The sequence below is a fragment of the Festucalex cinctus genome, chromosome 15 (assembly GCF_051991245.1).
Source record: "Festucalex cinctus isolate MCC-2025b chromosome 15, RoL_Fcin_1.0, whole genome shotgun sequence".
Taxonomy (NCBI): domain Eukaryota; kingdom Metazoa; phylum Chordata; class Actinopteri; order Syngnathiformes; family Syngnathidae; genus Festucalex; species Festucalex cinctus.
The window spans coordinates 27,019,952-27,035,545 of NC_135425.1; the positions used below are offsets into that span (position 1 = coordinate 27,019,952).

A 15,594-nucleotide genomic window follows, 5' to 3' on the forward strand; every position below is an offset into this window, starting at 1 on the left:
TGACCATGTATAGTAAGGCGTTTTTTTTGTTAAAAAAACGACCATGTATAGTAAGGCGTTTTTTTTGTTAAAAAAACGACCATGTTTAGTAAGGCGGTTTTTATTTTGCTAAAAAAACGACCATGTATAGTAAGGCGTTTTTTTTTGTTAAAAAAACGACCATGTATAGTAAGGCGGTTTTTATTTGATTAAAAAAACGACCATGTAAAGTAAGGCGTTTTTTATTTGATTAAAAAGACGACCATGTATAGTAAGGCGGTTTTTATTTAATTAAAAAAACGGCCATGTATAGTAAGGCGTTTTTTATTTTGCTAAAAAAACGACCATGTATAGTAAGGCGTTTTTTATTTTGCTAAAAAAACGACCATGTATAGTAAGGCGTTTTTTTTGTTAAAAAAACGACCATGTATAGTAAGGCGTTTTTTATTTGATTAAAAAAACGACCATGTATAGTAAGGCGTTTTTTTTGTTAAAAAAAAACGACCATGTATAGTAAGGCGGTTTTTATTTGATTAAAAAAATGACCATGTATAGTAAGGCGTTTTTTTTGTTAAAAAAACGACCATGTATAGTAAGGCGGGTTTTTTTGTTTTATAACGACCATGTATAGTAAGGCGTGTTTTATTTGATTAAAAAAACGACCATGTATAGTAAGGCGTTTTTTTTGTTAAAAAAAAACGACCATGTATAGTAAGGCGGTTTTTATTTAATTAAAAAAACGACCATGTATAGTAAGGCGTTTTTTTTGTTAAAAAAAAACGACCATGTATAGTAAGGCGTTTTTTATTTTGCTAAAAAAACGACCATGTATAGTAAGGCGTTTTTTTTGTTAAAAAAAAACGACCATGTATAGTAAGGCGGTTTTTATTTGATTAAAAAAACGACCATGTATAGTAAGGCGTTTTTTATTTTGCTAAAAAAACGACCATGTATAGTAAGGCGTTTTTTATTTTGTTAAAAAAACGACCATGTATAGTAAGGCGGTTTTTATTTGATTAAAAAAATGACCATGTAAAGTAAGGCCTTTTTTATTTGATTAAAAAAATGACCATGTATAGTAAGGCGTTTTTTTTGTTAAAAAAACGACCATGTATAGTAAGGCGTTTTTTTTGTTAAAAAAACGACCATGTTTAGTAAGGCGGTTTTTATTTTGCTAAAAAAACGACCATGTATAGTAAGGCGTTTTTTTTTGTTAAAAAAACGACCATGTATAGTAAGGCGGTTTTTATTTGATTAAAAAAACGACCATGTAAAGTAAGGCGTTTTTTATTTGATTAAAAAGACGACCATGTATAGTAAGGCGGTTTTTATTTAATTAAAAAAACGGCCATGTATAGTAAGGCGTTTTTTATTTTGCTAAAAAAACGACCATGTATAGTAAGGCGTTTTTTATTTTGCTAAAAAAACGACCATGTATAGTAAGGCGTTTTTTTTGTTAAAAAAACGACCATGTATAGTAAGGCGTTTTTTATTTGATTAAAAAAACGACCATGTATAGTAAGGCGTTTTTTTTGTTAAAAAAAAACGACCATGTATAGTAAGGCGGTTTTTATTTGATTAAAAAAATGACCATGTATAGTAAGGCGTTTTTTTTGTTAAAAAAACGACCATGTATAGTAAGGCGGGTTTTTTTGTTTTATAACGACCATGTATAGTAAGGCGTGTTTTATTTGATTAAAAAAACGACCATGTATAGTAAGGCGTTTTTTTAATTTGTTAAAAAACGACCATGTATAGTAAGGCGTGTTTTATTTGATTAAAAAAACGACCATGTATAGTAAGGCGTTTTTTATTTTGCTAAAAAAACGACCATGTATAGTAAGGCGTTTTTTTTGTTAAAAAAACGACCATGTATAGTAAGGCGGTTTTTATTTTGCTAAAAAAACGACCATGTATAGTAAGGCGGTTTTTATTTTGCTAAAAAAACGACCATGTGTAGTAAGGCGTTTTTTATTTTGTTAAAAAAACGACCATGTATAGTAAGGCGTTTTTTATTTGATTAAAAAAACGACCATGTATAGTAAGGCGGTTTTTATTTGATTAAAAAAACGACCATGTATAGTAAGGCGTGTTTTATTTTGCTAAAAAAACGACCATGTGTAGTAAGGCGTTTTTTATTTTGTTAAAAAAACGACCATGTATAGTAAGGCGTTTTTTATTTGATTAAAAAAACGACCATGTATAGTAAGGCGTTTTTTATTTGATTAAAAAAACGACCATGTATAGTAAGGCGGTTTTTATTTGATTAAAAAAACGACCATGTATAGTAAGGCGTGTTTTATTTTGTTAAAAAAAACGACCATGTATAGTAAGGCGGTTTTTATTTGATTAAAAAAACGACCATGTAAAGTAAGGCGTTTTTTATTTGATTAAAAAGACGACCATGTATAGTAAGGCGTTTTTTATTTTGCTAAAAAAACGACCATGTATAGTAAGGCGGTTTTTATTTAATTAAAAAAACGGCCATGTATAGTAAGGCGTTTTTTTTGTTAAAAAAAAAACGACCATGTATAGTAAGGCGGTTTTTATTTGATTAAAAAAATGACCATGTATAGTAAGGCGTTTTTTTTGTTAAAAAAACGACCATGTATAGTAAGGCGTTTTTTTTGTTAAAAAAACGACCATGTATAGTAAGGCGTTTTTTTTGTTAAAAAAAAACGACCATGTATAGTAAGGCGGTTTTTATTTGATTAAAAAAACGACCATGTATAGTAAGGCGTTTTTTATTTTGCTAAAAAAACGACCATGTATAGTAAGGCGTTTTTTATTTTGTTAAAAAAACGACCATGTATAGTAAGGCGGTTTTTATTTGATTAAAAAAATGACCATGTATAGTAAGGCGTTTTTTTTGCTAAAAAAACGACCATGTATAGTAAGGCGGTTTTTATTTGATTAAAAAAACGACCATGTATAGTAAGGCGTTTTTTTTGTTAAAAAAACGACCATGTATAGTAAGGCGTTTTTTTTGTTAAAAAAAACGACCATGTATAGTAAGGCGTTTTTTTTGTTAAAAAAAAACGACCATGTATAGTAAGGCGGTTTTTATTTGATTAAAAAAACGACCATGTATAGTAAGGCGTTTTTTATTTTGCTAAAAAAACGACCATGTATAGTAAGGCGTTTTTTATTTGATTAAAAAAACGACCATGTATAGTAAGGCGTTTTTTATTTTGCTAAAAAAACGACCATGTATAGTAAGGCGTTTTTTTTGTTAAAAAAAAAACGACCATGTATAGTAAGGCGTTTTTTTTGTTAAAAAAACGACCATGTATAGTAAGGCGTTTTTTTTGTTAAAAAAAAACGACCATGTATAGTAAGGCGGTTTTTATTTGATTAAAAAAACGACCATGTATAGTAAGGCGGTTTTTATTTGATTAAAAAAACGACCATGTATAGTAAGGCGTTTTTTATTTTGCTAAAAAAACGACCATGTATAGTAAGGCGGTTTTTATTTGATTAAAAAAATGACCATGTATAGTAAGGCGTTTTTTTTTGTTAAAAAAACGACCATGTATAGTAAGGCGGTTTTTATTTTGCTAAAAAAACGACCATGTATAGTAAGGCGTTTTTTTTTGTTAAAAAAACGACCATGTAAAGTAAGGCGTTTTTTATTTGATTAAAAAAACGACCATGTAAAGTAAGGTGTTTTTTATTTGATTAAAAAGACGACCATGTATAGTAAGGCGGTTTTTATTTAATTAAAAAAACGGCCATGTATAGTAAGGCGTTTTTTTTGTTTAAAAAAAACGACCATGTATAGTAAGGCGTTTTTTATTTTGCTAAAAAAACGACCATGTATAGTAAGGCGTTTTTTATTTGATTAAAAAAACGACCATGTATAGTAAGGCGGTTTTTATTTGATTAAAAAAATGACCATGTATAGTAAGGCGTTTTTTTTTGTTAAAAAAACGACCATGTATAGTAAGGCGTTTTTTTTTGTTAAAAAAACGACCATGTATAGTAAGGCGGTTTTTATTTGATTAAAAAAACGACCATGTAAAGTAAGGCGTTTTTTATTTGATTAAAAAGACGACCATGTATAGTAAGGCGGTTTTTATTTAATTAAAAAAACGGCCATGTATAGTAAGGCGTTTTTTATTTTGCTAAAAAAACGACCATGTATAGTAAGGCGTTTTTTATTTTGCTAAAAAAACGACCATGTATAGTAAGGCGTTTTTTTTGTTAAAAAAACGACCATGTATAGTAAGGCGTTTTTTATTTGATTAAAAAAACGACCATGTATAGTAAGGCGTTTTTTTTGTTAAAAAAAAACGACCATGTATAGTAAGGCGGTTTTTATTTGATTAAAAAAATGACCATGTATAGTAAGGCGTTTTTTTTGTTAAAAAAACGACCATGTATAGTAAGGCGGGTTTTTTTGTTTTATAACGACCATGTATAGTAAGGCGTGTTTTATTTGATTAAAAAAACGACCATGTATAGTAAGGCGTTTTTTTAATTTGTTAAAAAAACGACCATGTATAGTAAGGCGTGTTTTATTTGATTAAAAAAACGACCATGTATAGTAAGGCGTTTTTTTAATTTGTTAAAAAAACGACCATGTATAGTAAGGCGTGTTTTATTTGATTAAAAAAACGACCATGTATAGTAAGGCGTTCTTTATTTTGCTAAAAAAACGACCATGTATAGTAAGGCGTTTTTTTTGTTAAAAAAACGACCATGTATAGTAAGGCGGTTTTTATTTTGCTAAAAAAACGACCATGTATAGTAAGGCGGTTTTTATTTTGCTAAAAAAACGACCATGTGTAGTAAGGCGTTTTTTATTTTGTTAAAAAAACGACCATGTATAGTAAGGCGTTTTTTATTTGATTAAAAAAACGACCATGTATAGTAAGGCGGTTTTTATTTGATTAAAAAAACGACCATGTATAGTAAGGCGGTTTTTATTTGATTAAAAAAACGACCATGTATAGTAAGGCGTGTTTTATTTTGTTAAAAAAAACGACCATGTATAGTAAGGCGGTTTTTATTTGATTAAAAAAACGACCATGTATAGTAAGGCGGTTTTTATTTGATTAAAAAATGACCATGTAAAGTAAGGCGTTTTTTATTTGATTAAAAAGACGACCATGTATAGTAAGGCGTTTTTTATTTTGCTAAAAAAACGACCATGTATAGTAAGGCGGTTTTTATTTAATTAAAAAAACGGCCATGTATAGTAAGGCGTTTTTTTTGTTAAAAAAAAACGACCATGTATAGTAAGGCGGTTTTTATTTGATTAAAAAAATGACCATGTATAGTAAGGCGTTTTTTTTGTTAAAAAAACGACCATGTATAGTAAGGCGTTTTTTTTGTTAAAAAAACGACCATGTATAGTAAGGCGTTTTTTTTGTTAAAAAAAAACGACCATGTATAGTAAGGCGGTTTTTATTTGATTAAAAAAACGACCATGTATAGTAAGGCGTTTTTTATTTTGCTAAAAAAACGACCATGTATAGTAAGGCGTTTTTTATTTTGTTAAAAAAACGACCATGTATAGTAAGGCGGTTTTTATTTGATTAAAAAAATGACCATGTATAGTAAGGCGTTTTTTTTGCTAAAAAAACGACCATGTATAGTAAGGCGGTTTTTATTTGATTAAAAAAACGACCATGTATAGTAAGGCGTTTTTTTTGTTAAAAAAACGACCATGTATAGTAAGGCGTTTTTTTTGTTAAAAAAAACGACCATGTATAGTAAGGCGTTTTTTTTGTTAAAAAAAAACGACCATGTATAGTAAGGCGGTTTTTATTTGATTAAAAAAACGACCATGTATAGTAAGGCGTTTTTTATTTTGCTAAAAAAACGACCATGTATAGTAAGGCGTTTTTTATTTGATTAAAAAAACGACCATGTATAGTAAGGCGTTTTTTATTTTGCTAAAAAAACGACCATGTATAGTAAGGCGTTTTTTTTGTTAAAAAAAAAACGACCATGTATAGTAAGGCGTTTTTTTTGTTAAAAAAACGACCATGTATAGTAAGGCGGTTTTTATTTGATTAAAAAAACGACCATGCATAGTAAGGCGTTTTTTATTTTGCTAAAAAAACGACCATGTATAGTAAGGCGGTTTTTATTTGATTAAAAAAATGACCATGTATAGTAAGGCGTTTTTTTTGTTAAAAAAACGACCATGTATAGTAAGGCGGTTTTTATTTTGCTAAAAAAACGACCATGTATAGTAAGGCGTTTTTTTTTGTTAAAAAAACGACCATGTAAAGTAAGGCGTTTTTTATTTGATTAAAAAGACGACCATGTATAGTAAGGCGTTTTTTTAATTTGTTAAAAAAAAACACCATGTAAAGTAAGGCGTTTTTTATTTGATTAAAAAGACGACCATGTATAGTAAGGCGTTTTTTATTTTGCTAAAAAAACGACCATGTATAGTAAGGCGGTTTTTATTTAATTAAAAAAACGGCCATGTATAGTAAGGCGTTTTTTTTGTTAAAAAAAAACGACCATGTATAGTAAGGCGGTTTTTATTTGATTAAAAAAACGACCATGTATAGTAAGGCGTTTTTTTTGTTAAAAAAACGACCATGTATAGTAAGGCGTTTTTTTTGTTAAAAAAAAACGACCATGTATAGTAAGGCGGTTTTTATTTGATTAAAAAAACGACCATGTATAGTAAGGCGTTTTTTATTTTGCTAAAAAAACGACCATGTATAGTAAGGCGTTTTTTATTTTGTTAAAAAAACGACCATGTATAGTAAGGCGGTTTTTATTTGATTAAAAAAATGACCATGTATAGTAAGGCGTTTTTTTTGCTAAAAAAACGACCATGTATAGTAAGGCGGTTTTTATTTGATTAAAAAAACGACCATGTATAGTAAGGCGTTTTTTTTGTTAAAAAAACGACCATGTATAGTAAGGCGTTTTTTTTGTTAAAAAAAACGACCATGTATAGTAAGGCGTTTTTTTTGTTAAAAAAAAACGACCATGTATAGTAAGGCGGTTTTTATTTGATTAAAAAAACGACCATGTATAGTAAGGCGTTTTTTATTTTGCTAAAAAAACGACCATGTATAGTAAGGCGTTTTTTATTTGATTAAAAAAACGACCATGTATAGTAAGGCGTTTTTTATTTTGCTAAAAAAACGACCATGTATAGTAAGGCGTTTTTTTTGTTAAAAAAAAAACGACCATGTATAGTAAGGCGTTTTTTTTGTTAAAAAAACGACCATGTATAGTAAGGCGTTTTTTTTGTAAAAAAAACGACCATGTATAGTAAGGCGTTTTTTTTGTAAAAAAAACGACCATGTATAGTAAGGCGTTTTTTTTGTTAAAAAAACGACCATGTATAGTAAGGCGTTTTTTTTGTTAAAAAAAAACGACCATGTATAGTAAGGCGTTTTTTTTGTTAAAAAAAAACGACCATGTATAGTAAGGCGGTTTTTATTTGATTAAAAAAACGACCATGTATAGTAAGGCGTTTTTTATTTTGCTAAAAAAACGACCATGTATAGTAAGGCGTTTTTTATTTTGTTAAAAAAACGACCATGTATAGTAAGGCGGTTTTTATTTGATTAAAAAAATGACCATGTATAGTAAGGCGTTTTTTTTGCTAAAAAAACGACCATGTATAGTAAGGCGTTTTTTTTGTAAAAAAAAAACGACCATGTAAGGCTTTTTTTTTTGTTTTTTGTTTTTTGTTTTTTTTAACGACCATGTGCGCGTTGTGCCGCTCGCCTCGTGAGCGTGTTGCGGTTGTTACCTGCTTGGCCAGCGAGGCGAGCAGCGCGTCCAAACGCTGGACGAGGGTCGGGAAGGTGGGCCGCTGCGACGGGACGGCGTGCCAGCACTCTTGCATCATCACGTAGCTAACACAACACAGGAAGCGCACATTCAAAATTCACACTCAGGCACGTTTTTATTTGAGAATGCTTTTAAATGAGTGTTTCAAACTACGGGCAGGGCTTCAAACTGGTTTTCAGAGCGGAGTTATATATATATATATATATATAATGTATGACATTTTTAACAACATTTATATACATTTATTAACATTATATTTTTTTGGGGGGGGTCCCTGGTTCACGTTGCTCCGCCCCTGCTGATGCACAACTGAGAGCATTTGAAACGCTGTCTCGCACGCTATCTCGTGAAACGCTCTCACGCTTTAGTGCAAAGCTCCGCCGCTTCAAAGGCTGTCGAGGCGAGGGCGCTAATGCTAACCGTTAACTCACAGGTCTTGCGTGCAGCCGTTGGGTTTGTCCATGCGGTGACCTTCCTTCAGAAGTTTGAAGAGATCCTCCACGGGGACGCCGGGATACGGCGACGCTCCCAGCGTGAAAATTTCCCACAGCAGGACGCCGAAAGACCACCTGAGCCACAACAAACAAACAAACAAACAAACAAATCCGGGTTTTGAGTGTTGGCGCACGCTAACATGCTAATGTGGCGAACGCTGGACTCACACGTCACTTTGGTGCGTGTAGACGCGGTCAAATAAAGCTTCGGGCGCCATCCACTTGACCGGCAACGGACCCTGAACACAACACAAAACAAAACAAAACAACAAATGTGGTCTGCTTTCAACTGGTTTGGCTTCTGGAGGATATCGAAATATGAATATAAATATAATAGTCTCTGTGTGCCCTGCGATTGGCTCGCAACCAGTTCAGGGTGTACCCTGACTACTGCCCATGGGCAGCTGGGATAGGCTCCAGCACCCCTCCCCCGACCCTTGTGAGGAGCAAGCGGTTCAGGAAATGGTTGGATGGATAAATATAATATATAAATATGCATTTAAAAAATACATAATAAAATAAATAATAAATAATCATATATAATAATAATAATAATAATAATCCATCCATTTTCCCGCCACTCTTATAAGGTGCTCCCCCTAGTGCTCTGCCAAGTAATTGCTCAATAAGTCATGAAGAGTGGCTTCATATGAACGACAAATATCACGATGCTCGCATCGACCAAATCTATTGGGAGACAAAGTGTCACAATTGATGTCAATATCGCTAAACTTGTTTCATGTGGACTGCCACAGGAAGGACTGTTCTGGTCTGGAATGTTTGGTTCTAGACCGTTCTGGTTTGGCTTGCTCGTGCTCTGCTCTCGTCTAGTCAACATTGTCCTGCTTAAAGAATCGATTCTGGATTCGTAGTCTGGATTACAACGTGTGTGTGTGTGTGTGCGTGGTGGACTTCTCACATTGGTGGTCTTCTTGTAGTAGTCCACGTGGTGCACGTCTCTGGCCAGGCCGAAGTCTGCGATCTTCATCACCAGGTCGTGCGTGACCAGAACGTTGCGGGCCGCCAAGTCTCTGTGGACGCACTGGACGAGAGGCGGCAAAACGCTTTTCTTTCCAGGAGGAAGTCGACTGGACCCGAACGAGAACTTTTTGGGCTCTGTGGTGGAATGACCCACCTTCCTCGACGCCAGGTACGCCATTCCTCGGCCCACCTGGTACGCCGCCGACACCAGTTGCTGGAGATCCACGCCGGCCCGCCAGTACTCCGAGTCGGACGGGCGTCGCGAGCGCAGATGCTCGCGCAGGTTCCCTCGGGCCGCGTACTCCACCACCACGTACAGCGGCCCTGCCCCAACGCAAAAACACGACGCCACAAAAACAAAAAAACATCATCATCCGGGATCACCAGCACCCGAGTCATTTTCTTGGTCACGTGGGCGGTGGTGCCATGCAGCAAAGTACAAATACATCCTTCAAGTATGCAAGTAGATTGGACACAATTTGTACGTGGCTTGAACACTCTTAAAAAAAAAAAAAAAACAAAGCAAAAACTCCAAAAGAACCCATTTGGGTCAAAAATGGACCAGTCCCCTACTTGGGTCAATTTGAGCCAAATTCTTTTGTACAAAACATCCAAACTTTTTGTTTTGTTTTAAACAAAATGACACCATTTTTTTCTCTTTTTGTTTTGTTTTGTTTTTAAACAGACCACATTTTTGGGGCTGTTTTAAACAAATTGATTAAAAAAAAAATCTTTTTTTCACAAAAAAAAGCAATTTTTTTAGGTTGAATTTTTTTTTTTGCACAAAACGACCAAATTTTTGGTGTGGTATTAAATAAAATGACCCAGTTTTTTTCTATTGCTTTGCATAAAACGACCGAATATAAATTTTTTCTTCTTAGTTTTTTTGCACAAAATGACCACATTGTATTAAATAAAATGACCCACATTTTCTTTTTGCATTGTTTTGCATAAAACGACCCAATATTTGAGGTTGTTGTGAACAAAATTACTTTTTTTTTTTTTTTTTTTTATCACAAAATGACCAATTTTGGGGGTTGTTTTAAACAAAATGACAATTTTTTTTTTTTTGCATAAAAACAACCCAATATTTGAGGTTGTTTTCAACAAAATGACCATGTTTTTTTTTCTTTTGCACAGAATGACCCATTTTGGGGGGTTACTTCAAACAAAATCATCCTTTTTTTATGGGAGGCTCAAATTAACAAGTTCAAGTTGTGGATTGGTCCATTCTTGATTGTTTTTTTTTTCCCCTTTCAAGCAGACAAAGTTTGACGCCGATTGTCTCACCGTCGCGCGTGCAGGCGCCGACCAGGTTGATGATGTTCTTGTGGCGACCGATGGCCTTCATCATCTCCATCTCCGACACCAGATCCATCAGGTCCTTGTCGCCGGCGTCCGCTGCTCGCCACGGGAGCGCACGTCGCACGTCACACGTCAGGTCAGGTCGCGTCGCGTCAGCGCTCACCTTTCAGCATCTTGACCGCCACCTTGCTGACGCCCGCCGGCCGCTCCTTGTCCAGACCCAGCACCTCCGCCAAGGCCACCTGTCCGAAGAAGCCCTCGCCCAGCGGCTCGCCCAGCGTCAGCCTGACCACACCGAGCGACAAAACGACACATTTGCTCATTGGCATCACTTGTCACAACAATTTGAGTTCACTAAAACTAACGGAAAAGAACTCAAACGAAAATTCAAAAATTATTTTGTTCACGAAATAAAAGCAAAAATACTTTTAAAAAACAAAAACTAACAAAGCACATTTTCTATTTACAAAACTTTAATTATAGCAAAAATGTCCTTGGTTTTAATCTTTGTTAAAAAAAAAAAAATGAATGCATGAGCCTTTGGGGATGATTTTAAATGTGATTTGAAGTACATTATTTTGATATGAAGCAGAATAAGGACGTTTGTGACGTCAACTCGCAGCAACCAATAGAAAAGCACCTTCACATGACATCACTCCCAGGGTGTTTTTTTTTTAAATATTGCGCACAAGTAATACACATTAAAAAAAAATAAAAATTAAACTATTTAATTAATTAAATGAAAAATAAATGAATAAAAATAAAACTAATACTGAAACTAAAACTAAACTAGAACGAAGCATTTATTAAAAACAAAAATTAATAAAAACTAACAACCACCATGAAAACTAAATTAAAAAAATAAATATTAAAAATAATAATAATAAAAACTAAAACTAACCCTTGTGAGGGATAAGCGGTCAAGAAGATGGATGGGAAAAACTAAAACTAATACTGAAACTAGACCAAAGCATTTATTAAAAACTAAGCCAAATAAAAACCAACAGAAGCACCCTGTTGCAAACGAACGGCACACTCGCCTCTCGCGAGGAATCTCCCACTGCGGGTCGCACGGGATCTGGTGGTCGGCGGACACGGCGGCCATGACAGCGGATGTCCCGCGCGAGGGACAGGACGGACACGCGGAAGACTTCTTGGAGAGGCCGGGTGACGCCAGACACACCTGCGAGGGACCAAGTCGCATATGTCAGCAGATCTTTTTTTTTTTTTTTTTTTTTTTTGTGTCCAATCAGATTTCAGCTCCGGTGTGTTGCCATGTGAAACGTAATCTGCCCACGGCTTTCACAAGCTCAACAAACAAAATCAGAAAACATGTCACATGGGACGTTGAGCCACGGTTTACCTGTCTCTTGAGCGCCACGCTCTTGGCGAGCTTGCGGACGGCCAGCTGGCCGGCGGGGGCGGGGCCCTTCCCGGGGGCGGCGGCGCACAACTTACAGATGACGGCGGTGAAGGTCAGCGTGGCCGCCGCGAAGAAGCCAACGCAGTACAAGAAGATCTGAGCGTAGCCGGGAGGAAGACGCGGCCCTGGCGGGAAAAACAAGACCACGAGAATCGCGACAAACGTCCGACATTGCGACACGGACGGACCACGAGGAATGGCGCCAACATTTTACATAAATAAATACATGACTAAAAGTGAAGATAAAAGAAAAAATATAATTCAAATATTAAATACAAAACATAAATATAAATGGAAATAAAAATAACAAAATAAAAGTAAAAAAAATATATATAAATAAAAATAAAAAACGAGATTTAGATTTATACGTAAATAGAAATAAAAACAAAATATATAAATAAATAAATAACAGCAAAAAAATATATATATATATATATAAATAAAAAATAGATTCAAAAATTAAACACAAAAATAAATATAAATGGAAATAAAAACAACAAAAATATATAAATAAATAAATAAATAGTTACAAAAAATATATATAGATTCAAAAATTAAAAACAAAAACTAAATATAAATGGAAATAAAAATAACAAAAAAAAGTAAAAAAAATACATATAAAAATAAAAACGACATTCAAAAATTAAACAAAAATAAATATAAATGGTAATAATTAATTGGGTGATTAATCTGTGTTAATACATGATTAATGCCGTAATTTTTTGATGAAATATTTTTTTATTTCCATTTATATATATTTTTTAATGTTTTTTTCCCCTTGTATTTATTTATTCATTTTTAATGTTGGCAGTTTTGGTCCCTCACACCATCTTGTCTTCAGTGCACCGAGGAAGTGGAAGACAAACGGAAAAGGGGAGGAGCCAAAAAAAAAAAAAGGAGGAAGATAACGACGAAGGACGCGGCGGAAGATAAAGGCTCGCGCCCGCTTGCGCCCGCTCGCGCCCGCTCGCGCCCGCTCGCGCCCGCTCGCGCCCGCTCGCGCCCGCTCGCGCTTACCCTCCAGCACGGTGAGCCAGGCGGAGCGGTGCGCGACGCCCGCGTTGGTCTCGGCCACGCACGCGTACTCGCCGGCATCGGCGGCGCTCACGTTGGTCAGCGTCAGCAACTCGGGGTCTTCGTCCGACGAGCCCTCAAAACAACACAGACGCAGACAACCTCAGCTAAGTGCCACAAAACAAAATAAAATGAAAAGTTAAAGTGGGAAGCCAGTTTTTTTGCTCATGAAATAAAAATGCAAGTGCAACTACATTTTATGCTTTAAAAATAACAAAAAACGACGATAATTAGAGGAAAAATGGCCTCTCAAATTAATACTCATAAAAACTCCACTCAAACAAAAAAATAGGAGCTACAAAAAAAGAACGGAGCAAAAAAAAGAGCAATATCGTGATATCGCAATATTCAATTGTTGTCATCACGTCAAAATATTTAAAGCACCACACAGAAGTGACGTCATCAAGCAGCAGGAATAGAAAAGCACCAAAAGATGATGTCGCTCCCGTGGTGTTTTTTTTTAATTGCACACAAAAAATAATTTAAAAAACAAACACACAAAAAAAAAAAAGCTAAAACTAATGCTGTATTTATTAAATAACTAAAACCACTAAAAACTAACAATCACCCTAAAAATTAAATTAAAAAAATGTAAAAATTAAAACAAAAAAATAAAAATTATACTGAAACTGGAACGAACTAAAACTAAGCATTTATTAAATAAACTACTACAAAATAACAGAACCACCCTGAAAACTAATTAAAGCTAACTAAATATGAAAAAAAAAAAAAAATCGTAACGAAATCAAATGAAAAATTCCCAAACTATGAAAAACAAAAACCCTGTTGACACCTTGACAACGGTGCCATTGGGGCGCTGGTGGGGTCCGACGCGGCGGCTGGCGTTGTCCACTTTGATCCACTGCACGAAAGGCTGCAGGTCGCTGGACACGCTGCACGCGAAGCGCACGCGCTCGCCGGCCACCGCCGTCTGATTGGCCGGCAGGCCGGCCTTGAGGCGTGGCCTGCCGTTGGAGCGCTCTGAGGGACGGACGGACGACCGCGTCGGCGTTACTGGCTCACGTGACGGCGTGGCGTGGTCACGTGACCTTACCCACGACGTCCAGCAGGAAGCGGTGCTGGATGCGTCCGTGCGCGTTGCTGGCCACGCACGTGTAGTTTCCTTCGTCTTCGGGCAACAGCGTCTCCAGCGTCAGCGTCCACGTGCGGTGCCGGATCTGAAGTCAAGTCGAGTCGAGTCAACTTGAGTCGAGAATCGGCCCCTCCCCCAGACGGCAACTCACGTGGAAGCCGCCGAGCCTTTGCAGCCCTCTGACGTCGTTTCCGTTCTTGTACCAGTCCAGCGTGGGGGTGGGGCTTCCCGTCGCCCGGCAACGGAAATTCACCCCGTGGTATTGGGGGCGGACGTAAAGCGTCTCCATCTTGCTCGGAGACGACCAGCCGGGGGCGGACGCCGCTAACGCCGACGCTAAGCGGGAGATTAAACTAAAGATTTTAAAAATAATAATGATACAATTCTTGTATGGAAGCAAAGCTAAACTGTCGACGCACGTTGTTTGTTTTGTTGGCTGTTTGTCCCATTGTCGGCGTGCTCGTTTTCCTCCGATGACGATTCGTCTTCGTCGTCATCATCCTCATCCTCCGACGATAGGCTGGCCGCAACAACTTGAAAGGACAAATTCCAGATTCACTTTTTTTTTTTTTTTGGTCGGCTTTTCTCATTTAACTGTGATGACCAATCGTTGCTCATAAGGCGTCCGCGCTCTCAAAAAGGAGTGTGCGCACACAAACACGCACATTGTTCATGTGTCTGGACGACAGGAAGTCCCGGCAGGCCGACGCCCCTCTGACAAAGAATTCTCGCAAACACTTTTGGAGAAGTTTCACAAGTTTGTTGCAAAAAATGATCACATGAAATGAACAAATCCCTGGACTGGTCGCCATTATATAAATACATTGAAACAATTTGAGTTTTGTTTTTTCAATTTAGCTGGTTTTAATTAGTTTTTATGGTGGTTCTGGTCGTTTTAGTTGTTTAATAAATTCTTCGTTTTAGTTAGTTTCACTATTAGATTTATTTAATTTTTTAAGCGTGTCTTACTTGTGCGCAATATCAAAAAAACAAAAAACAAAAAAACAGCATGGAACGACATCGTCTGAAGGTTGCTGTGAAATGTCACTTCTGTGTGACACACGTTCAAACGTCCTTCCGGTTCATATCAAAATAAATCTACCGTAGTTTGAGTGTTTTTTTATTTTTGTTAGTTTTAACTAAAATAACCTTGGTCGCCACCTCGAAACAACAAAAAGTCACCTGCGGCTGAGCGGTGGTCATTGGTGGAGGGGCGTGGCCGCGCCGCAGGAAGGAGAAACATGAGCACCAACGGCAGCATCAGCAGCAGGCGGCCGCACGGCGCCATCTTGTGTCCGGTCGGCGTGCGGCGGCCACTTCCTGTACAAAGTCGAAACAAATCACAAAGTCGCCAAAATCAACATAGCAGCTTTTTAAATAAATTGGAAAAATGCTCTTTTGGGATCAAAAGTGGCAGGTCAGGCCACGCCCGCACTTCGCCAGACATCCAATAGGAAGAGAGTGGGCGG

The 15,594-nt window shown here is 36.1% G+C and overlaps 1 protein-coding gene across 2 annotated transcripts in view; it reads right to left on the minus strand.

Annotated features, from left to right (window-relative positions):
* The window catches only part of LOC144002091 (fibroblast growth factor receptor 1-A-like), a 63,051-nt gene that overhangs the window by 47,138 nt on the left and 319 nt on the right, over positions 1–15,594 (minus strand). Inside the window, exons 2-16 of one of the 2 annotated variants that reach the window (XM_077496982.1) lie at positions 15,308–15,445; positions 14,545–14,658; positions 14,277–14,461; positions 14,087–14,210; positions 13,826–14,013; positions 12,976–13,108; positions 11,899–12,083; positions 11,576–11,718; positions 10,699–10,820; positions 10,521–10,631; positions 9,385–9,554; positions 9,169–9,291; positions 8,418–8,488; positions 8,187–8,324; positions 7,715–7,820 (exon numbers count right to left, since the gene is read on the minus strand). In XM_077496982.1, the coding sequence (XP_077353108.1) occupies positions 7,715–7,820; positions 8,187–8,324; positions 8,418–8,488; positions 9,169–9,291; positions 9,385–9,554; positions 10,521–10,631; positions 10,699–10,820; positions 11,576–11,718; positions 11,899–12,083; positions 12,976–13,108; positions 13,826–14,013; positions 14,087–14,210; positions 14,277–14,461; positions 14,545–14,658; positions 15,308–15,413 (2,019 nt within the window). In that variant the 5' untranslated portion in view covers positions 15,414–15,445. Of the gene's footprint in view, positions 1–7,714; positions 7,821–8,186; positions 8,325–8,417; positions 8,489–9,168; positions 9,555–10,520; positions 10,632–10,698; positions 10,821–11,575; positions 11,719–11,898; positions 12,084–12,975; positions 13,109–13,825; positions 14,014–14,086; positions 14,211–14,276; positions 14,462–14,544; positions 14,659–15,307; positions 15,446–15,594 lie in introns of both variants that reach the window. The other variant, XM_077496981.1, reaches the window with a different exon arrangement.